We start from the raw sequence: 24450 nt of genomic DNA, 5'->3' as shown, positions 1-24450 counted from the left end.
ACATTGTTTCGGGTTTCTCAAGGCATTTGCTACTAACCGCACACATTTGATTCCGTTTCAGGGCCGATATGGTCGTTCGCAGTATTGGAAATTCCTTGATGGTGATTCTTCCCGATCTGCTGTCGAAAAAAATTACTGATTGGTTCGAACTAAGGCGACCGTTGATTGCATTTAAGTTCCAAACCGTAAGTATCGTTTGTCAGAATATGCTATTCTACTATTCTACTTCTACTTCAACGTACGTTCCTCACGGGCAGATTCTCAACCGCACAAACAATATTTTCGAGCTAGTCACGATGGATGCGGTCAAGAAACGACCGGAAAATCAACGAAAGACTGAAATGTTTCTCAGTGAGCAGGAACATGAAGAGGAAGCCGTAAAGCATCTACGGTTAAAAGGTGAGTTTTAATTATGTCGGAGGTCGGGTTAAACGTTTTGTTTTATGGTCAATGGTGATCTCTTTTTGGAAGATAAATGTTCTTACAACACGTACATAAACCGGAACTAACTACAGGAAGTTTTTAATTGTCTGCGTTTAAAAAAAACGATGGCAACGACGGCATTGTTGTGTACGGTCTTCACACGGTTTGTTGACATCATTTTCGAAAATACTGTCGAAACACACAGTATCAGGTCGGAGAAAAATAAAATATACGGAATCGTCAAAACTAATATTTAAACTACTAGAATTTCAAGTTTTTATTCACGATTTATTTTGTTTGGAAGTCGTTTTAAACTTTTAACTTTTAGAGGTACCTAATGTATAAAAAACTATGCGGAAAAGACTGACGCAGAGTATGAAATTTGCGAAAAAAATACCTGAGGAGCGATACTGAAACCCGCAACTCGTTTTACCAATTAAACTACACTGAAGTCTTTTTTATGTGAGTTTACGTACCGCATGAAAAACGCATAAAAGACCGCATAACTCTGAAAAATCGCATAAAAAAACCGCATAACTCTGAAACTTCGAATAAAACAAACCGCATAACTCTGAAACTTCGCATAAAATAAACCGCATAACTCTTAAACTTCGCATACAAAAAACCGCATAACTCTGAAAATTCGCATAAAAAAAACCGCATAACTATGAAACTTCGCATAAAAAACCGCATAACTCTGAAACTTCGTATAAAAAAACCGCAGACGGGAAACCGCATAACTCTGAAAATTCGCATAAAAAAGCCGCATAACTCTGAAACTTCGAATAAAAAAAAACCGCATAACTCTGAAAATTCACATAAAAAGGTCGCATAAAAAAATCGCATAAAAAAAAAACCGCATAAAAAAGACCTCAGTGTACTGTAGATGTGGAACACAATGCAAAAATCAATCTTAATGAACTGAACCTTTGTACATGTTCATTGGGGTACAAGCGCTATATAGTTCCAATATCAATAATTTCCCCTAGAAACTCTCCCGCAAGAGAACACTCCACACAATGCAAATATTTGTTCCATTGGTTTTGATTCGAAAGTTAAGTTATTTGGAAAATATCACAGTTGTAAATCGTTATACCATTAGACGGATCGAAACAGTATTTTGAACGTATTATCTGGCGACTGGTGACAAAGAGTGAATCTGACGAATATCGCGCTAAGTCGTAGAGTTGGCAAACTTTGCCACAGAAAACCACTTTGCATTCTTTGTTTTTCCAAAAATCTTGACAGTCTTTGGGAAAAGGCCGAACCTTTTTTGACATTTTTTTTCAGGCTTTTAGTCGAAAAATGACAATCCCTACAAAAAAGTGTTGCATGAGTGGGTTTTACAAAATTAGTGAAACTTTTGAATAAACATATTGATAAAAATCGACTTTTACACTAAAACATTGATTTCGAAAATTGAAAGTCGGTTTTAAAAAAATAAAAAATCTTTTAATTGGGATGAAATTTTGTTACAGGATAGGTTATTGTGTTCCCTACCAACAGTCAAAAATTAACGTTGGGCACTTTTAAGGAAAGAAGATATTTAAAAAAAAAACATTTGCTTGTCCAAACTGTTTTTTTTCCAGTGTAATTTTATTCAACGAAAGTGATAATCATCTCAGAATTCAATGAAACTCAGTTTGTGAGAAGATATTATCCAATAAAGCAACTAACTATATTTTTATTAATCTAGAAATCCATTGAAAAGAGCTTTAAAAAAATATTGCATTATTACTTCTTTATATTCTTGTTTAGTTATAAGGAAAGAAATAACTAACACACCATTATGCAATGAGTATTAAACAAACATATATAAATTTTTATATATGGCATTAGTCTTAAGATGACGGTGGATAGATGCCAGGGAAAATAAATGTTAAAGTATTAGTGAAGCCACACTTTTTCATATCGTAATTAAATTTGTTAGTAGTGAAGGATAAGGTAATGATGATGTGAGCAGAATACAGTTGCAAGAACAAAATGTAAACATTGAAACTATTAAAATTGCCTATTACAACAGAGCTGGCTTATTTAATTTCCATACTCTTTCTGATATACTGATAATATTAGATTACAACCACAGAATATTATTCTCAACATTTGCTACTTAGCCATTGTAGACTAGTTGGCGCACCTTCTAGCGAACGTTCCTCATTAAAATTCCGTACAGACTTTCTGGTTTCGCCTGCCGAGACATGTTTCCTAAGATGTGCCTTCGCTAATGCCCAAAATTTCTTAATTGGTCAAAGTTGTGGAAAATTCGGTGGATTCATGTCTTTTGGGACGAAAGTGACATTTTTGGTAGTATACCATTCTACCGTTGATTTCGAGTAGTGGCAAGAAGCAAGATCTAGCCAGAAGGCAACAGGATCCTTGTGGCTTCGAATCATGGGTAGAAGTCGCTTTTGTAAACATTCCTTGATGTATATTTCGCTGTTCATTGAAGCAGGGGTGATGAAGGGTTTCGAAATCTTACCGCAGCTACAAATTGCTTGCCAGACCATTCTTACCAAATTTTTCGACTTCAATCGATGTCTAGGACTGGTTTAACACTTGCCCTTCTCGCACCGTATAATATTGTGGTCCCGGCAGGGATTTGTAATCGAGTTTCACGTAGGTTTCGTCGCCCATGATTATGCAGTTAAAATTCGAGGAAGAATCGTATTGTACAGCTTTCGAACCCTCGGCCTGATCGATGCTTCTTGTTTCGGACTACGTTTTGGTTGTTTCTGCTTCTTATAGGTTCGAAGTTTCAAACGTTCTTTAGCACGAAGAACATTTGACTTCGAAGTGCCCACTTTTTTGGCCACATCCCGAACTGAAGCCTACTTCTTTTGCTCGAACGCCTTCAGTATACGTTATCCAACTGAGGGTTAGCAGGACCTTTTTTTCGACCCGTTTTTCCTCAAAGATGTTATCCTCACCGATCTTCCTGATTGCATTTCGCACGGCTTTTTCACTTACTCCTTCCATTTTTGCTATCTTTCTCAGTGACAGTCCGCGTTCTGTGCACCATTTGTACACAATTTTTCGACGTTATTCTGCTGAAAGTCCACGCATTTCGAAACAAACTAATGAAAAAGAATGAACAACTGCACAAGTGGTTAGAGAAGAGTGTAAACAACAGGACGCAGCCTTAAAAGTGACAGATTCTGAATCGTTGCGAAATGGCTTTTGGATGCGTCCATACTTTCTGGGACAGTCTTTATGCGACCAAAAGAATATAATGATTGTTCCAAAGAAGATAGTTTACTGTTTCCTCCGCTTGAATTTTTGAATGCCAGATATTGTTTTGGCGTTATTATACACTTCTTCGAGTTCTTCGAACATATTGTTGTACTGTTCCGTGTACATGTGGTAGAAATCTAATTTCGCAATATTTTCATCAGTTTGTTCAACTCTCGGGGGGTTGTTATTGTATTTTCATAGTCGCGAGCAAGACTGGCTCTTTTTTCCATTTGTTTGAGAGTGCCACCAATAGCATCCATGGGATGTTGCAAAAAAATGCCATTCTGCGCTTAATTCATACGTTGAGACTGGAATCTACACAGGCTTGCAAAGTTTTTTTTTTTTGTATTGCGCTGCGGCTCCATTAGACATAACATAGATTTTAGAAAAGCGAACAGTATTTTGCGCTTGGACTGTGAATTTGGACTGCATTTGTCTGGATTCAGAAACAGAACTCTGGGTTTGGATTCTAGGTCCAAATTTTGTAGCCTGATTAAGGACTTCAATTCTGGATCTGAGTTCTGTACCAACATTTCGGATAAGGATTCTGACCCTGAACCTATATTCTCTGCTTGGATTCAGAACCTGAACCTGGATGGAGTAACTTGATTTAACCTCTGAATATGAATTTGAGATCTGTGTGCAGAATCTGAATTCGGATCCTAACTTCAGGACTTCGATTCTGGACCAGAATTCTTAGTTTGGACCTGGATTCTGGAACGCGATGCTGGACCTCAACTCTTGACCTATGCATATGAATTCTGAACTTGGACCCAGATTTTGGACCAAAATTCTTGACAGAGTTTTTACCTGAACCTGGATTCTGGATCTGGATTCTGGCAAATATATTTCAACTTGGACTTGTTCTGGGCCGGAATCGTGGATTTGGATTCAGGACCGGAACTCCCGACCAGAGCTTAAACTTGCCACGCATTCTCAATGAAAGAAACCATTCCAACAGTCTCATTTTCAATGATTTACTGTCTCATTCGTAAATGACCGACATCAGAACAAACAAAGAGAGACGAAGCATTTCCGATTCTCATCGAAAAAATGAGAGAGTATAATTGCCAACGTCATTCTTTCCTCTATGACAAAACGAAACCAAACTAACGTCTTCAGGTAGCAACAGCAGAATTTCAATTTTCATTCTTTCATCGATGTATTGAAAATCTGTGACACTTGGCTATAAAAAGTAACCAAAATATGGCAAATTGAAGTAATTACACCCCAGAACCTCTTTGAAAACCAAAACTACTACAAATTCGAGCACCAACAGGTAAAAGTTATTGTGAAACTTTTTTCTGTCATTTTCAATTCTCACAGCTTTGGTTGAATATTGACACTGCGTACTATGGGATTTTCACTGAAAACTGCAAATGACTGAAAGAAAAAACACGATTTTGAAACTACTGTCCCGCTTATGTCATTGACTGGACATGGATATCCTTCCCATGGTTTGCAAGCGAAGCTGAGAGTGACAGTAATTGTCATTTTCGTCAATTTTTAGTGCATGAAAATGACTTTTATTAGCTCTGCTCCCGACAGAGTTTTGGAACCTGAATCTAGATCCTGAACCTTGACTCTTCACCTGTATTCTGGACCTAGTTTCGGAATATGGACTTGGATTCATGAGAGGAAATCGGGATCCGAGTTTTAGACCTGAGTTCTAAACTTGAGCTCCTGACAGGAGTTCATAGATTTCCGTGACCTGAATTCTGTACATGGGCCTGGACTTCAGTTTTGGACATAAGTTCTTATTCCAGACCTAGATTCTGGATCTGAATCCCCGAAAAACTTTTGGATCTGAGTCTAAATTTTGATCCGGGAAACAAGATTCTGGACCTTAATTCTGCATTTGAACAAGATTTTGGACTCGACTCGACGACCCGAGGCATACACTAGAATCACGAATGTGAACCTGGACTCTAATTCTGAATTCTGAACCCGGACCTGAATTTGCTTTCTGTATTTTGTATGGATTGAAATTGGAAAAAAAAAACATTTAAACTTTTTTCACTCATTCTTATTTGACCAATTTTTGGCCGTAACACCACTTACGCATTCATCTTCTCACTATAATTTTCTTACTCTCAAATCTTACAAGCATTTAATGATTTACCAATCACATTATTCTACAACTAATAGAGTAGCTCGATTGTGGATTGTTTTTCGCAATGATACAGTGAAAATTTGTCCTCATTTACTCAGGGCCTAACTCAGAAAGATTTTTTCAACTAACGAAGCCTACTATTTGCGACTCATTGTCAATTTTGAATTTACTACCCACTAAAAAAGAGCTAGAGCCCACTAGTGAGCTGTACAAACTACTTTAGGAATCACTGGTCTACAGTGTTTGAACAGAATTTTAGTAATAAAAAATGGCCATTTTCAAATGCGGTAGAAATTGATTGTTAATTCAAGACGCTACCCGAGAAGAGTGTGAGATTAAAAAGAAAACTCAATTTGATGTTGTGATGTTCGTATATATCGATTACTTAATTTGCTATCGTTTTGGTCGTTTTAACGGTTAAAAGATCAAAATTGAAAGCAAAAAAAAATGCTGTGTGACATCAAACTGGAAACTAGTTTTGCTCTCAGTGAAAGCACATTGAAAACTTAATATGATGTAGATTTTCTGGAAAAGACACGTCACGAGCATAATCTAAAAATAAAACAGCCAAATAGGTCCGGGATAGTATACATTTAGGCGATATTACTCGCAAGCAAGAAAAAAGATTTTATGCAATCTCCATATTAGTCGCAAGCAAGAAAAAAGATTTCATGCAATCTCCACACTACCGCGGAGAGAATCCGGTTTCGAACTTAGGTGATTGGGAATGTGAACTTTTGGCGATTGCTATGGACTGTAAGCGCTAGCTATCAGGAGATGGAAAATGTTCGGTTATATGACAAGCAGTGTTGTTTCACAAAGTTGTATACTAGCAGTGTGGCTAGTTGAGCGCAGTATAAAAATATTCTCTTTGTTCTTCTCATATCCAAAGATGTAGCATTCAAACATTATAACATTAAATTGAGTTATCTACTTGATCTCAAACAACTCGAGCATGTAATCAATTTAAAATACGAGTTTAGATGCTCTGAAGACCGAACCTTTTACAGTGAAGTTTTTTACAACACAGGGAACGTGAATTAGGAATTCGGCAATAAGGTATCCTAGATCTTTTGTTTTTTCGGCTAATTGGGACATTGAACAATTATCTCGCTTCTGACCACAGATAGAACCAGAATTTCTTCAGTTCTTGTGTAGACTTATAATTTACGATCATTTGATGCAGAATTAGTCCTGTGACTCAAAATTATGAAGATTTAGTTGGGTTCTTTAGAAAAGTGTATTAAAGTTTCAAGATCTATTAGATGATTGATAAAATACTTCTCATAGCATCTAGCGTTAGTGAGAATATGAAGTTCTAAGCATTTATAACTAGGAATAAGAATTGTTTTGAAGAGGTTCTTCGACACAGTTTGTGGACTACTTAGGAATATTCAAATTAAAAATATATTTTCTTGGTGGCTCCTCTAAGTCACTAAAGTATTATTAAGAATTAATTGAAAATTTGATGAGTCGATATCATATTAGGATTTCAACCTGGTGTTGCTATCGCAATCAAATATCAATTTGTTCTAGTTTTGATGTTAGACTTTACTCGGGTATCGTTCAAACATTGGGTAAGCAAAACAACAACAAAACTGCACATATCATTGCTCAACCGAAAAATAAAGTGAAATCGACTGGTAGGGAAATGAAGTTTTTGAGAGTGAAATTGGATAACAGGGGATCAACTAAAATGTGAACTTAACCGACCGTGCACATTCAGATCAAATACCAAGTTCTTTTCTAGCCAGAAGTATTCTGCATTGTGTATCATAACTCATAACATCCACAGTAGTTCAATTGGCAGAGCGATTTCCACGGATTGGAGAAGGTTGCGGACGGATTTCTAACTGTCTCTGTTTTCATTTTATCTGTCATAATTTCAGACCGTCTTTTGTGTTGGGTAATGGAGAAAAGTTCTGCATTGGGCGTGTTTTTTCGCTCAAAAGTAATTTTTCGAGTCATTTTCAGTTCTGGATTTGGTATTTCTTGTGTGAGAGACAAAAATGAAAACATTTTAAATCAAACAGTTTATGTGAGGCAAAACAATTTATTTGCCACTCATGAGAAATTGGGACAAAAAATAAGTTTTGGTGATAAAGATGTGCATAACAGTGTTGATTACATTTGTTAGTATTTGGTTCTATGTTTTTTCGAAAAACTCTCAAAAGTCCTCTCACCTAGTAAGAACTAAGCGATATCTAGATCTGGATTCTGGTCCTAAACACTGGATTCGAATATTGAACTATCGAAAATGGTTTCTGGATCAGAATACTGAATCTGAACCTGTATTCTTGAAAGAGATTCTTTATCCGAATATGGATTCTGAACTTGAAACAGAATTCAGTACTTATATTCGGAACATGGATCTGGATTCTAGACCTGGAGTTAGATTGTGAATCTGAACTCCTGACAGAGACCTTAACCTAGATTCTGGACCTTGATTCTCCGCAAGAATTCTGTTTTCTGAACTTCTGACAGAGCTTCCGAAACTAAACTTTGAACCTATTTTGCACTTAAACTGTGAGCCTGAATTGGATTCAGGACCTGAGTTCTCTAGGATTCCTCAATTCTAAACTTGAACCTAAATGATTGACATAGATTCTTAGCCAGGATTTTTAATAAGGACCCTGAAGTTGGATATCCGACAAGGTTTCTGGATCTGGATACTGAATCTGGACATGGTTTTTGAATTCTGACAGAGATTCTGAACCTGATTTCTTGGCTTAAACTCTCGATGAAGGTTTTGGGTCTAAATCTGGAGCAGGATTCCTGAGCTGGATTCAGGATTCCGAACAAGATTCTCACTCAAAAAATTTGACAGAGATAATGGGAATGTATCAGAATCGTGAACCTGGAACTTGATTATGATTTTGGATTCTGAACCTGAAGCTGGATTCAGAAACATAACTCTGGAAATGGATTCTGGTCCAGAATTTTGAAGCATGATTAGGGACCTGGTTTCTGGATCTGAGTTCTGGACCTGCATTCTGACCTTGAATCCTGATTCTGTATCCTGAATCTGATTCAGAATTCTTTGCTTGGATTCTGAGTCTGGACCTGAATTGTGTACATGGATTCTAAACCAAGATCTGATTTCCAGACCAGGATTCCGTACTATAATTGGAACTCAGAACCTGGACCTGAATTGAGTAACTTGACCTAACCTCAGAACATGAATTTGTTATCTGAGTGTAGAATCTGAATTCTGAACCTAAAATCGGCACTTTGTTTCTGGAACGGAATTCTGGATCTATGGATATGAATTTTGAAATTGAACTCAGATTCTGGACCAAAATTATTGACAGAGATTTCTACGTGAACCTGAATTCTGCATCTGGATTCTGGAATTTAATTTGGTTCTGGGCCAGAATTCTGACACCGAATCAGCTCCGACAGAGTTTTGAGCCTGTAACTAGATCCTCAACCTTGACTTTTCACCTGAGTTCTGGACTTGAATTCTGGACCTAGTTTCAGAACATGGACCTGGCTTCATGAGCGAAAATCGGGATCCGAATTTTAGGCCTGCATTTTGGATCTGGGTTATAGACCTGAACTTCTGACAGTAATACATAGGTTTTCGCGTGTTTTGGACATAAGTTCTGATCCCAGGCCTAGATTCTGAGACTGAATACTCGGCAGAAATTTTAGATCTGAACCTAAATTCTGAACCGGGAAGCAGAATTCTGGGTCTGAATTCCAAACATGAATCTGAATTCAAGTTTGCTTGGCACTTTTTAGCAGATTTAACTATAGCCAATTTTTTTAAACTGATGAAATTTTCTACTTATTCTACTTATTGATTTAATATTATTGTCCGGGATAATGTACGGAAGCTTTTATTCGACACTGTATTTGTATTTCTTTGTTGCATCACAACGAATACGGTAACCGATATGAAATCATCACTTAACTTTGCATTGTAGTGTGTCACTTTTTCGTTGTCACATTTTGTAACGGTGACCAGTTGGCGACTAAAAACAGTCAATGCAAGAACGTCGTAAGAGTTAGATTACCGAAAAATTACGTTGGAACTTATTGTAACTTAGTATAATGAGATGTCAATTAGTAACATTAACGTAACGTAACAATGGAGTCTGTCACCATCATAATACGACTTGTTTCGTCGAGTTTGTCATGCGACCGTTATGCAGCATCTGTTTTATTTTATTTTTTTATGAACAAGTTACATGTGCTACTTGGGAAGCTCGGGGTTTGTTTCTTTGTACTAAAGTAATCACTAATCTTATCCAAAATTGCAGGTCAGATGATCTACATGGAAAACTGGCGCATGATCATGTTTCTCGGAACGCCCGTCATGCCGAAGCTGTCCTCATTGATCATGACCGGTTTGTACATAAACGATCTATCGATGCATGACTTTAGCAGGTATGCCCCCACGGCAGAGGGCGGGTTTCGCCGAACCTAACCATTTCGCTCTGCTATTCTAGAGATCTCATGCTGGCCGGTACCCAGCAATCAGTAGAACTTAAACTCGCCCTGGATCAGGAGCAACAAAAATCCAAAAAGTTGGAAGAATCGATGCGCAAACTGGACGAGGAGATGCGCCGCACGGACGAACTGCTGTACCAGATGATACCGAAACAGGTGGCCGATCGGTTACGGCGTGGCGAGAACCCAATCGACACTTGTGAGATGTTCAACAGTGTGTCGATACTGTTTTCGGATGTGGTAACGTTTACGGAGATTTGCAGCCGCATTACACCGATGGAGGTGGTCTCGATGCTGAATGCTATGTATTCGATATTCGATACACTGACGGAGAGAAATAATGTATATAAGGTTGGTATCGGATTGAGTTGTGGGAATGTTTTTTTTATGTAGAGTTGTTCGAATCCAGGTGGAAACGATAGGCGATGCTTATATGGTGGTCTCAGGAGCCCCTGAGAAGGAACAGAATCACGCGGAGAAGGTGTGTGATATGGCCTTAGACATGATCGAGGCAATTACGGATCTAAAAGATCCCTCAACTGGTAATCTAGTAACTTTTGGAGTTACATTGGTTTCAGTGTGAGTCAGTTGTTTTCTCGTTGCAGGATCTCACTTGCGAATTCGAGTGGGAGTCCACTCTGGTGCTGTGGTAGCGGGAATCGTTGGCCTCAAGATGCCCCGTTACTGTTTGTTCGGTGATTCTGTGAATACAGCTTCTCGAATGGAGTCTACTAGTCAAGCAATGAAAATTCACATATCACAATCAACCAAAAATTCTCTACCGGTCAACTACCGTGTATCGGAAAGGGGTGAAATCGATGTGAAGGGCAAGGGAACAATGAAAACCTACTGGTTGGACTACAAGGAGAATCGACCTCCGCTGCAGATGTTGGCCGAGGAAGTGAAAAGGCCCTCGATCGAATACATTGAATCCAAGGATCGACGAGTCAGCATATCCGGGTACAACATGCAACACAAACAATCCAACAGTGGTCTCAGCTCAGCTGGGACGGATGATCGCCGGGTCTATTCACCGGTCACGTTCGAAGATGTCGCACGACGGAGTACCGCAAACTCACCGGTTAAGCTTCACAGTTTCGGTCCCCGTCGGGAAAGCCGCCCAAACTCCACCGGTCATGCATTTCTCAGCAACGTTTCCGATGTGTTTGGGTCGTTAATAAACGATACGGAAGATTTTCTAGAAGATCTGCATCATCGCAACTCCCTCTGCAACACCCAATACACGTCGTCCACTCCGTCCTCCTGTGCGTTCAGTCCACCTCCGGCGTTCAGAGCGAAAACGAAGGCATACGTACCCAGTCATGTAAATTTGCCATTTATTCTCATTACAATACAGCAGAACATGATTTTAGCTTCAATTTGTAATGTTTCTTTGATTTTTAGTTTAATAAAGAGGAGCTGGATCTCCTATCGAATACTACAACGTCAGCCCACAGTTCATTCGAGCAGCATTACCAACCGGAAACAACCAAGAAACCGTGCGCTTGAGATTGTGTTTGAAAGGTGACTTATCTATACTGATTTCGATCTTGTATTTCCCAGGGCTCTGGTCAGCAGTAAATCTCAAGCTCCGGCAAGCAACACCTATGAACAGCAGAAGGCAATAAGCAGGAAGGCGAAGCTGGACAGCGTACAACAGAAACAAAACGAGGCACTGCAGAAGCTCGACAAAATGGTCGAAGAAATCTACAAAACGGATCTGCCAGCAATGTGCTTCATGAGTCCTCCGGCTTCCCGATCGGATGGCAATATTTGCAAATCCACCTGTAGTAGGTCGGTAATGACACGAAGCAAAGAACATAATTATCAAAATGAAACTAACAATAAGATTTCCGAACCCTGCCTAGCACTGTATAGCTTAAACGTTTATTTTCCTATTACATGTTCGTCGTCTGCGACGATTGCCGCTCCGGCGACATGCTGCAACCACTCCGGCCATAACAATCCATCAACCTACGGCACCGTCTGCTCCTGTAGATCCCAAGCACCAGCACCGACACCGCCGGATCCACCGCCCCCCTGCGAGCACACGCGAGTTCAGCCGCAGCAGCACTGTCACGGCTGTGGCGGCTCATCTCCGACGGGTGGTTCCAGTGGCGGTAAAGTTCCGCAGAGCTTTAGTTTCACCCACGCAAAAGAGCACAAGTGCTGTTCCGGGTATGCTGCGACCATGGCGGCTCACCATCAAAACGGACGCCACCACAAAGTGCACTCGAACGCTTGTCAGATTCTGTAGAGCCGTAGGATACGCATTCGAAGTTTTAGGTTCCCGGTCTTAGTGGGGCTTCTAGTCAGTCGGGCGCAACACCTCCCCCCAAAGGTGATTCAGGGAGAGGTTCCCTTGAGAACACCTTGTGCGCCGCAACGTTCTTGTACGTTAGGACGTAATTTGTGTATAGTAGGTTTTAATTTATTCAGTTCGTCATGTAGTGCATAGTATTAGAAAGTGGTGGATAAAACAAATTCGTTCAGAGATTGGATTCCGGGACGTCAACGTTGAACGGGTACTGGGAAATGAAATAAGTATGAAGACGCTCGAGTATTCGCGACAAAAGTTATCCAAATTGTTTAATGGAAACTTTTCTTTTGCACAATATCCAGCTAGTGCGACATCTACCCAACTGACGAATCGTGATTGTACATTGAACAACTCGTAGACAAACCAGTATTCCGAAATTCTCTCTACATGTTCAGCACGCAGTAATCGTCCTAAATTTCAGCTCGTTATGCAGCTGAATCATGTCTTTTTCTCTATGAACCTGTGAACCTGTCGACAATCATCGCACCTCGTCTTCTATGCTCTAACGTCCCTCCTTAAACTCTCAATGTTATAAAAACACCTTCTGACGACCAAGAGCACTATCATCATGAACTATTACAATGTTTGGTGTACGTTTCCGAAGTTATTTCGCCCAATCTGGCAGAAAAACTTATTGCGACGCGTTGCTCTCTACGGGATGGTCGTGGGATCGAATGAACGGCAAAATTCGTTTTTGGAGACATCCTTTCGGGTATAGTTCCGATGTCATTGTCTTATTTGTAACGAAAACTTTCGTTTTTTTTGCCACAGCTGCAAATGCCCTGCCAAATCATAAATTTTCTTGAAAATTTGTCGGCAAAACAAATTTAAATTTGGCTGGAACGTCCCCCCGAGCCGTTGTGAAATAAATTTTTTTACCTGGGATTTGCCCGAAGTCAGCCTTGACATAGGTTTCATCGTCCATCAGAAGACACCCGTTCGACTTGGTCAGCACCTGGTCATATAGTTTCCTAGCAAGAATTTTGACCATACTATTCTGTTTTATGGTCCGATTTGGCTGTTTGCTAGCTCGATACGACTTGATTCCTTCCCGGAGTCGAGTTCTCCTCACGGTACTATGGGCAGCACCGAATTTTCTGGCCCAATCATGGTTCGACAGATTGGAATTCCTCTTAATCGTCTTCAAAATCTTACCACTCAGTTTTCGGTCGACAGTTCCACTCCGACGATTGGCTGGAGGCTTCCGAATCGTCGTCAATGTTTCCTTATACCGTTTGATAACGCACCATACGGTATTTCTGGGAAATTTCAGCTGTTTAGCTAGCCTAGATGCAGACCACAATGGATTTTCCAAATAACTGTGCACATTTTTTTCCCTTCTTTCGGCTTCCATGTTGATTGTTTACAAAGTACAGTCGATTTGCGGAATGTCAAAAATCATACTTGACAAAATTCCCGACACGTGGGCGCCAAGAACTTCCAAATCCGTCCACCAGGAGCGCCACAATATGAGCAAAAGTTTGTTCCAATTCTAAATGAAGCAAGCTTTACCACCAAAACACGTCTACTCAACACGACACAGCAGGAGAACTACACATCGTATACCAAAATCAGAAAGAGGATGAGTCAGCTCATGAATAGCTTACTACGATTAAACAATAACCGTGGGTACAACCATGACATTACCATGGATACAACCTCGTATTATTTACAGGATTCTATCGTTCTCACATGTTCGTTTCTAATGAACGTACACTAAGGTTTCTTTTCACACGATTTTTTAACACTCGGGTTTTTTTTACTCGGATTTCGAAATTAACGCGGCCTAGGTTTGGATGGTTTTTTCAATTAGCACAGTTTTTAAAATGAACTATTAAAAAAAGTAAAAACTCAAAAAACAACAGGGTTGTATTCCAAAAAAAAAGTAAGAGAGTTAATTTATTAAAAAGTTTGATTTTTCATTTAACAATTCACGGGAGTATTGATTATGGTTCAAAAAAAATTTACTCAGTTGTGCCCTCCCATTGGTTGGTGGGCTTGACGGTATTGCAAACATCATCACATACAATCAAATAGCGTTACAATTTGTTAAAGATATGCGTTAGAGCTTTTACCTTCATAATTGAATTAAATAAATAAGATATGGAACGACTTGAATAAGATGTTGATTGCTTTACGCTACAACATCCGGGGTTGGAGAGGCCGGTAGGGCTTAACTGAGATCTTTTTTATGTTTTATTTTCATACTACCGGCCCTTATTACCAGTGTGAAGTGAAAATTAAGTGGAGTGAGCGTAACCCATTAGGGTTTCACACGATGACAACAAATGAACGGTAAATCGAGTCCATATTTGACGTTTATTGGTGGTTTGTGTACAATCGATTACTTTGGAATAAGATAGAATGTTGTAGAATAGAACGAAATAATTATGACTTAACCAATGAGCAAACCACTGATAGCTGTCAAACGATGTTCATCCAGTTTGTATTGTGAGGATGTATCGTTTGAGACCTGATGGATGAGATGATGTGTGAGTGAAATGTAAGAGTAAGTGCATGCAAGAATGTAATAAAGGCCACCGTTGCAGCTCAGGACTAACGATCGACCATTAGAAGAGATAGAAATTGGGTAACGGTACCCCCATTCATCTCAAATCCATTAGTCATTTCATATACGAGAACCATTAGGTATAGTGAGATCAGTTATCTCTTCAGAAGTAACATGAAATTTGGAGCATTTTGTTTCGCTAAAACAGTTGTATTGAACCACTTCCGAACTACTGCTATGCGTTATTGCTTCTTAGAGATGAGGCAAAGACTTTGTATTCGATTTTATCACAATTCATTTATTGAAAGTCGAGTGATCACATAAAATAACATGGTGACTCTACTAATGAGATGACTATTGGCAAACTAGTTTTAGTTAGGATCTATAAGAGTAGAAATAGTAACTCAATGTGCTGTAGTAATACTTATGGGACCCAAGTGTCAATATAATTTAAATAAAAACGCATGTCCTCAGTTCTTTTCCGTCAAACCATCATGACCGGCCTTACAAAGATGTCATTAAAAAACACTAATCCTTTTTTTTGTTTTTTTTTCGGAAATGGATGAATAAGAAAGCTGAAAAATTGGAAAATAATTTAATTTAGGTACAAAATGGAACATGGGTAAGAATTAAAACACCACTGCATACAACTAACTTTTACATTTAAGGAAATAAAATAACATATCAGCAAAAGTGCGGAATGGAAATAAAATAGAATGACAACAGAAGACACTTACGAAACACAATTGAATAGAACCACTGGAATTTTGGTGAAACAGAATATAAACTATGATCAAAGGTAAGAAAACCAACATAAATTAATAATAAAAACTGTTGGGTAATAATATAATTTCCTCATATTGAAAGAGGCGTTTATATGACGCGCATGCGCTAATTCGGCCTGATAAAAACTAACGAGGAGGGAAACACATTTTGGACAGGGCTGTAAAGCTGATTGGAACCCTTTCCCCACCAAAATGTGATATAAGGAAACTATAAGGAAAAAAATTTTACTCAGTTGTGATCTTCAATTCCTGTCGTAAAAAAACACGAAAACATCATCTTCGCTCGTGGCGTATGACATATTGTCTGTATCGTCATTGTCACCACCGAGAATTTCGTAGAGTAGAAGAACTACTTCCTAGAGCCGTCGGATTTCCTAATGTTTTCAACTCTTCCTCATATCAAACAATTCAGTATTTCATATCACTTTGAAGGACATAGCTCTAACAGTATTAGGATCAACGGCGATGATATGAGTGACGTCATCAAATACTAACTTTTGCTACTGAGTGTTCTAATTTTAAATTGGCGTCCAATGTTTTTTTTATCGAAGTTGACTACACCCTTCTCGCGACAGGTTAACAGCTCTATAATCGAAACAAACAAAATATAGTCCTACCGAATTTGATCCGGATACGGCTTCCGGTTCCGGAGTTACAGTCTGATTAGCACAAAAATTTTATTTTCAAGAACGTGTTTTTATTTATAACACTAAAAAATCTAGCAGAATACTTTCAACTAGTTGGATGATTCTTAAAATGAACAGGTTTGGTCAGTTATGTCGTTTTCGCTTGAGAAAATTGAAACTGACCCAGGGTAGCTTCATCAAACAAACACTTTTCACGAAACTGTGTTGACTTCGCACTTAGCAACGGGGGTTTGAGAAAACCTGATATAACAACCAGGTTCGAAACTGACTCGATTTACAGTTCAACAACGTTGAACCTAGGCTCAAAACTGGCTTCAAACAAACGGTTTGATAGCAGTTAGGGTGGAAACTGGGTTAGGTTTGGCATCAAGCGAAAACGACAATAATGACCAAATACATTGACTTGAGTTATACCGGATCTTCGTTCCCGGTTCTAAAAGTACCGAAAAAAGTGATCGTGTACTCCAACCCGGAAATCACTCCAATTTCACAGAATCGGTCAGACCGATTTTCACAAACCCAGATTCCAATGGAAGGTATTATGTTCCCATAGGTAAGTGTGTATAATTTTGTCCGGATCCGACTTTCGGTTCCTGAATCATACGGTTGAGTGTGTATGAATTTGCAATTCGTTATTTTGTGATCGCTCCAAAAGCGTGAAAATTCTAAAATTTGGTTCAAAACTGTTTCAATTTATAGACTATACCAGTTGCTGACCAAACGAACCGAGTCGATTTTCACAATCTTAGACATAAATAAAAGAGTCAACGTCTATAAAAATAAACTGCTTTTGACTTTTTTTTCGGATCTCAGTTCCGGTTCCGGAGCAATAGGGTGAGATGTGTTTTAAATTTTAAACCGTCATTGAGAGTGAAAATGCAAAAAAAAAAGAATTCTTATTAACTTGGGTCAAAACAGTTAAAAATTGAAACGATCATGCTAGTGTATGCAAAAACAAACTTTTTTGTTTTATTTTTTCATTATTGAAAAAATGTTTTTTGAAGAATCTCTTAGGAATATTTATGAAAACCCAAGTTATATGAAAAAAGCAGGTGGATTAAAACAAATTTTTCATTTTGCCATAAAGCGAATGAGAAAACAGGCTTTTACAAAAAAAAAATCATAACTAACTTAACTAATTTCTTCAACTTTTGAGAATGCTGTATAGCAATGTAAATAGTTTATAGGAAAAATGCATAGAGCTGAACTGAGAGCTGCGTTGAAGTAGATCGCCCGTAGTTGCACTTCGTGATTGACCGAATGAGTGGAAATGTACAATGAACCAAGAAAATGAAGCTTGGGAGAAGCAAATCATTTTCACTGTACATACCCATACTCACTCCTAACTTTTTATTTAATGATCAATAATGACGCTGGCTACGACCAAATGCTGTGCTACTGAGGGAAAGGAAGGAATGTTAGTCCGATACTCGTTGTTTCTAGAGACCTCTATTACGAAAAATTTAGATCAATATCTTGTGAGTTTTCGCAAATCGCTATTGGAATAGTGAATATGCTCCACCGATAAAATAGATTCCATGAATGTTGTGGTTTGCATTTCAACTGGACGTTGCGTTTAAGAAATGTATCAGTCTCAATAGCAATATGAATTTTGTGAACTTTGAGAAAATTCTAAAATTTATATTCACTCAATTTAAAAAAATCGAGCATTCCAGTTTAAAACATTCAAATAATTGTTTAACATCATTGCTGAATTTTAAATTCATTACAATACAATTATTGGCAAATTTACGCCCAACTTAAAATGCTTCGAAAAGTCTAATTCATTCGGATGATTATTTGAAAAAGCTGATCTTGTAGGTAGATCATTTTATTTTATGTTATTTTGCCTAAATCAACTTCGTTAAAAAAAGCGTATGGCATTGAAGGATTACTTATAGATGAAGAAGATGACTGGACAGGAACATTCTTTACATCATGATTCACAATCCGGCTTATCATTTTTCAACCTTTTTGATAAGTTGCACATTGTTATTCTTACTTCCTTTTTACATGACGATGGGAAATTTTTTGCAAAACTACTATAACTGCTAGTGCAACGTGGACGAGTTGGTGATTTGCTGCACAATAGTTTTAGATGTATTGTACTCAAATTTGTTCTACAATGATTTATTCGGTAGCATTGAGAAACTCTACATTGATAAATTGCACAAACGATTTTATTATGTTTAAAAATCTTTCTGAGCGTATCTAACATGAATAACAATTCCAACATCTTGAAATTTTAATAAGCTACATTTTCTACTTGGGCGATGGCATTAACATCCATTCAAGGGTGGCTTTTATCGTATCAAAGAATTCTCTCTAGCAACTCTTCACACAATTCGATCAGTGCCATCAAAGAGATGTAAAACCGTCACGGTTTATTCAACATAGAATGGACACCAGTGCGAGAGCGAATTTCTCTCGATGACTCGTCTGAGCATCATGAGTTAGAACGCTCGTTAGAATGCTCGTTTTGCGATTCTATACGGCCAGATGATAACTGCAATAGAATTATTTTTCTAATGCCACTTATTCTAACTATGTGTATATAACCTTTGTATAAGTTGTGTCTATGAAAATGTCTAAGAATGTTCCACACAAGAGTTTTGAATTTTTTTAACCTAGTATGAGAATAATCAAGTCGAATCATCGACTCGATTTTCTGCGATAATTGTGAACTTGCGATTCTCTCTTGGTAAATTCCACACAGCACCGATCATTGTAAAATTGTATCTATTTTGGCAAGGGCCGTGAAATACTCAGAGTATTAAGTGGTGCGAAGAAATGTAGAAAAATTCTCTCATGGTTCATGCAGGCATCGAGCTCTTGTAGCATCATCTACCGGATTGACGATGTTGTATACAATGTAGATAAATATTAAGCCAATGTAGATAAATCTCAGCCAAAGTATTGGCAATCACAAACACTGCCTCAATTACTAAAAGAGTAAAACTTGGAATAGCTTTTTGCGGCGATCCAAAGACTATCCATTTACATTTTGCACGGTAATTTTTCGATAAATGGTCTAGTAATAGTAAAGTAAAGTCTTGGCATTACATTCCTTTTGTGGAATTTGGTTTTTCTGTTTCAACAGATTTCGCAGTCGATTCTCAGCGTACAGAATCATTGCATGGATAGTACTACGATCCTACTGACACTGTGAATCCTTCCAGGTCGGAGTTCGAACAGTAGTAGTACAGTCTAGTAATAGATATCTTTAATTTATTTGGCAGATTTAGTGTTCGTGTTATGATAAGACAGTACCGTATCCTACGGAAATATGCTTGACATTTTAGAAAAGAAAAATCCAATAGCAAAGGCTCAATTTTACTTCGTGCTGATTTTGCAGAATTTGCTGCATCCACAGATGGCCTGCCTCACCAAAAATTTTTTGGCAAACTTGTCGATTTTCTTCTTCCGGAGCATCCAAGCGCGATTTGTCGAGAAAAAGCTCTTCTCACTGGAGGTCTTCTGGGCGTTTTGATTTACGTCAAGTCATCCATTAGGTACGATTCATTTCGATTGCACGCAACAACTTGCGATAAAACTTCCTAGCGCGGGATTTGGTCACCGTATTCTGTTTATCGGTTCGACTAGGCACCTTCCTTACTTTCAAAACACGAAGTCTAGTGCGCTTAATTGCCTGTTTGGAAAACCAGACCGTCGCACAGTGGTCCAAAACTGAAAAAAACGGTCAAAAGTCTGTACTGACTTTCTCTGATTTTTAAAAGCTAACGTGTCTTCGAAGAAGTTTTACAAGATTGAATTACGCTTCTTTTGAAAGTAGAACCCTAATTTTTGTTAAGGGGGTAGTACCAATTTCTAATAAAAATAATTTTTTTTCTCAAAAAATTTTTGTTTTCTATCTCATTTTGAAGAAAAAAACATTTGAAGTATTTTTGCTGAAGATATAAATAATGTAAAAAAAATATTTTTTATATTCACTTTATTTTTAAAACAGTTTTTTTTATTTATCTACATAGAAACTATCTCTATTACCTAAGTATCTACTACAAAGTGCGAGTAAACACGCATAAACAAGCTCATGTTTGCACGCGCAACTTAAGCAAATTGTTGTGATTTTTGTTTTGTTTACTTTTTGACAATTAACAATATTAGAAAAAATCTAAGTGAAACTCGATGCAATTTTTAGGCCTTTTCAAAGTTAGTTTTAAAAATAGATAAGTCCGAAAAATTATCAAAAGTTCAACCAATATTAAAAAAATAGAAAAATGTTTTGCAAACAAAATATGAAAAAGTATTGTGAAAGTACAAACCTTTACGAAGAGAATTCATTTTTAAATGTGTAAATAAATTGAGTTATCGCAAAGCAACACGTTTTTTAAGACGATATGCTGATCGTGCGACGCTCACTTAGAGATGTGCGAAGCTCATACTCATACCGGTGAGCAGCTCCGAACCGATCAAAAAAATCTGTGCACGTTTCCCCGTTTCCATAATAGCTGATCGGAATCATTTTGGTAAGCAAAAAAAAAGGTCTCATTATTTCCTACCGCTCTGTAATTTTTTGTGCTAAACTGTGATCAATTTTAAAAATCTGTGATCGATTTCAGAATCTGTTTACTGTAGAATTTACTGTGACCATTTTCAGAAATCTGTGAAAATCTGTGCCATTTTTTAAATCCGTGCAAAAGGTTGACAATCTGTGAAACACAAATAATCTGTAAATCTGGCATCCCTGCTTACCAGCTGTGAGCTATCAGCTCACTTTAAAGATTCGATTCACTGGAATAGCTCAGGAGCGAATTGCACATCTCTACGCTCACTGCAAATGTGAGTTACAGAAATAGCAGACGCGTGACGCGTTCCGTTTATTAACCATTCAGCATGGCCTTAGTGAAAATGAGTCACACGAATAGTACTAAGGATATTATCATTGGAAAATAAATTGGATTAGGAATATATTTTCCTGTAGTATTGTAAAAATTTGTTGCATTAAGTTGCATATTTCGCTTCGGTACAAGGTTTCCTATGTAAAAATTGGTAAAATGATGTATAACCTATGCATTAGCTTTTACAAAATTATGGGATTTTATATTTTCTACAATTATTCCAAACAAAATATGTATAAAAAAAATAACTTGAAACAAGTTATGATTAGAAAACTAGTTTTAAGGGGGTTGTCACAATTCAATAACTAAAACTAACTTTGAAAAGCCTTAAAAAAAGTTCCATCGAGTTCCACTCACAATTTTTTTTATATCTTTTCCTATAAATTTGGTAAAAATCAGCTGCATAAAGTTGCACATTTCGCTTCGATGTAAGGTTTTATCATAGGTAAAAAAAGATAAGATGTTGTATAACTTCGCCAGGAAAGAACAAACCTATGCACTACCTTCAACAAATATATGAGATTTTTTATTTTCTTCAATTATTTCAAAGAAAGTATGCATAAAAAAATAACTCTAAACAAGTTATGAATAAAAAACTGATTTTAAGGGGGTTGCCATAAAAACGCTTTGTATATCCAAAATGGTGCGACCTACACTTTTGGTATATTTGACAAAGTAAATTATTTTTAATAGTTCTAAAAGTTTGTTGAAGAAAAAATTTTTCTATCTCTTCAAAAGAAAAAGTTATGGTTGTATTTTTTGTCAAAGTAGGCCTTCATGGGGATAGAATAAAATTACGCGGTATATATTTGTAAATAATTTCTTAAAACAACTATATGCATTAAAAGAATGGTTTGGCAGCTACTGATTTATGTCCACGTTTATATTGATTCGAACCACTGTGCACCGGCTCGAAGACGCTCAATACAGCTGTTCAGTACCATAAGTTATTCAATCTTTATCGTACAATGTTGCTAGTTGATTGTGACCGATATCAGCTCTAAATCGAAATCTGTAACTTGTTTGGCAGATTTGGTGTCGGTGTTACGATATAACAATACCGTTACCTACGGAAATATGCTTGACATTTTAGAAAAAGAAATCCAACACTGGCAATGAACAGCAACAATAACAATGGCCCGATTTTATTCCGTGCTGACTTTCCGAACTTGTCGCACCCACAGCCTTCCACACCAAATACTTCTTGGCAAACTTGTCGAATTTCTTCTTTCTAGCCTCCCTATGGCCTGACGTCTTCTGGGAGTCCGCTTTAACTTTAGTCTCGCTTCCTCTAAGTACGATGCATTTGGATTGCATCCAACTACACGCGATAAAACTTCCTGGTGTGGGATTTGGTCACCGTATTCTGTTTATCGGTTCGATGGGATGCCTTTCGTACCTCGAAGACATGAATCATGGCTTACTACGTTGTCTTCTGGAAGAATTGACATTTTTGGCCAGGTCACGAATCGAAAGGTTCGAACTGCGTTCGAAATAATCCATCAACTTCTCTGCGTTCATGAGGGCATGCATTTTTTTTCGATTTTGTTCCGCTACCAGCTCACCGCTAGGACGTCTTGATCTCCTTGAACGATTTGAACACTCCGAGTACGGAGTTCTAACTGTTTCACCATCAACCTATGGTATTAGTCCGTATTTTCCACGACCACATTCATAATTTTTTGACGAAGGACTTTTTGCTTGGAAGCCACCTCGAAAACCATTTGACAAATTGTGTAGAAATTTTTCACATGTAAACATTACACTATTGACTAGTTTTATTCAATATTTCTTAGTTTGCAATTAAAAGACATGTAAAAAACAAGGGGTTGCAATTTATGCGAGTACGGTCGTTAATATCTATTTTTCAAAGGGCTCATGTTCTTTTGACATCAACTTTTAGGGATAGTCTAAAAATATAATTATACTCATAATTATATTTTTGGACTATCCTTTAAAGTCTCACCAGCTGAACTTTCGTAGGGGAGAACATGCTCTTTCGAATATCTGTTTTATCCACCACTTCACTTTGAAGCACAATTGTAGGCAACAAAAAAAAACTCACACATGAAGGAAATAATCAAATGAAATCGGCATGAAAACAGCGCGATACACCCCATTTTTTTCGTGTACAAAATATTTAATGTTGGATTATTTTTCTTGCGTAGATCGAGTAGCTAAATCAATTTCCAATTTCGTTTCATATCTTAGCGCAGAACGAGAAATTCCGTTGTTAGAAGTTTCGAGTTCGATTATCTTGAGACACTTTTAGAACCGATGTATGTGTGTTTGTATGTATGTATGTTATTGGTGTGCAAAACAAAATATGTATCCGACGATACGAAACACTTTTGACCAAAGAAAACTCGCTAGTAGTCATTCCGGGTAAAGCGGATGATAAGTTGTTGGAACGGAGACAGAGTATTAAAATATGTCCATGACTGTGCACTCAACAGGTATTAGATCGAAAAATTCATATTCACCCTAATGGTAACTGTAAGAATGCATTTGACCCTAAGCCACAGAACTAATCAAATACGATAGAACCAAACCCCTGACGGGGTGCACTGTTTGTTCAAAATAGAATAGTTTATTTTTGTGAATGTTATCCAACGTTGAAGAAAGTTTTATCCCAAAGCAGATTTACACAAATGATATAGACACGCTTTAGTGAACCTCAGATCAACAATCAAATTATCCCAAACAAACCGGAGTCAGGATTGCAATGGACAATAAATTAGCAAACCATCAGTAGCAAACCACAGTTCAAGTTACCACCAGAATATCATTTCGTTCGACTGTACAACCTCGGACCGACAATAAAAATAAAAGCATTTACCGACAAATGAAAGAGTTCTAAAACTAGTTTTATTTCAGTCCCTGGAGAAAATCCTATCACCTACTCCGTATCGCTTCATGCAGTGGGAAGTATCGGAATGATTCGTTGAAGATATCGGTGAAAGCTGTGCTGACTAGATCGTTGATGAGGGGCTTCACGAATGGGAAACTGGGCTGCCACATCGTATTGATGAAAAAGTCAGCTATGGATTCTGAAAATTGAAAACGATTTGTAATTAGCACGTGAATGTTTGATTGATATCGGATGCG

General features: G+C 37.7%; 2 protein-coding genes across 4 annotated transcripts in view; one reads left to right on the top strand and one right to left on the bottom strand.

Moving 5' to 3' along the window:
* Positions 1–24204, top strand: part of LOC131432398 (soluble guanylate cyclase 88E) — a 214699-nt gene extending 190495 nt beyond the window's left edge. For 2 of the 3 annotated variants that reach the window (XM_058598638.1, XM_058598637.1), the window contains exons 6-13: positions 62–185; positions 258–399; positions 10033–10159; positions 10222–10573; positions 10632–10764; positions 10828–11546; positions 11627–11721; positions 11786–24204. In XM_058598638.1, the coding sequence (XP_058454621.1) occupies positions 62–185; positions 258–399; positions 10033–10159; positions 10222–10573; positions 10632–10764; positions 10828–11546; positions 11627–11721; positions 11786–12479 (2386 nt within the window). In that variant the 3' untranslated portion in view covers positions 12480–24204. The remainder of the gene's footprint in view (positions 1–61; positions 186–257; positions 400–10032; positions 10160–10221; positions 10574–10631; positions 10765–10827; positions 11547–11626; positions 11722–11785) is intronic. The other variant, XM_058598639.1, reaches the window with a different exon arrangement.
* Positions 24177–24450, bottom strand: part of LOC131432399 (uncharacterized) — a 17961-nt gene continuing 17687 nt past the window's right edge. Inside the window, exon 4 of the mRNA XM_058598640.1 lies at positions 24177–24392. Coding sequence (XP_058454623.1) covers positions 24238–24392 — 155 coding nt within the window. The 3' untranslated portion in view covers positions 24177–24237. The remainder of the gene's footprint in view (positions 24393–24450) is intronic.

This window comes from Malaya genurostris, chromosome 2, assembly GCF_030247185.1.
Source record: "Malaya genurostris strain Urasoe2022 chromosome 2, Malgen_1.1, whole genome shotgun sequence".
Lineage (NCBI taxonomy): Eukaryota > Metazoa > Arthropoda > Insecta > Diptera > Culicidae > Malaya > Malaya genurostris.
Note: the sequence above shows the minus strand (reverse complement) of the source record. Positions and strands in the feature narration are given on the sequence as shown.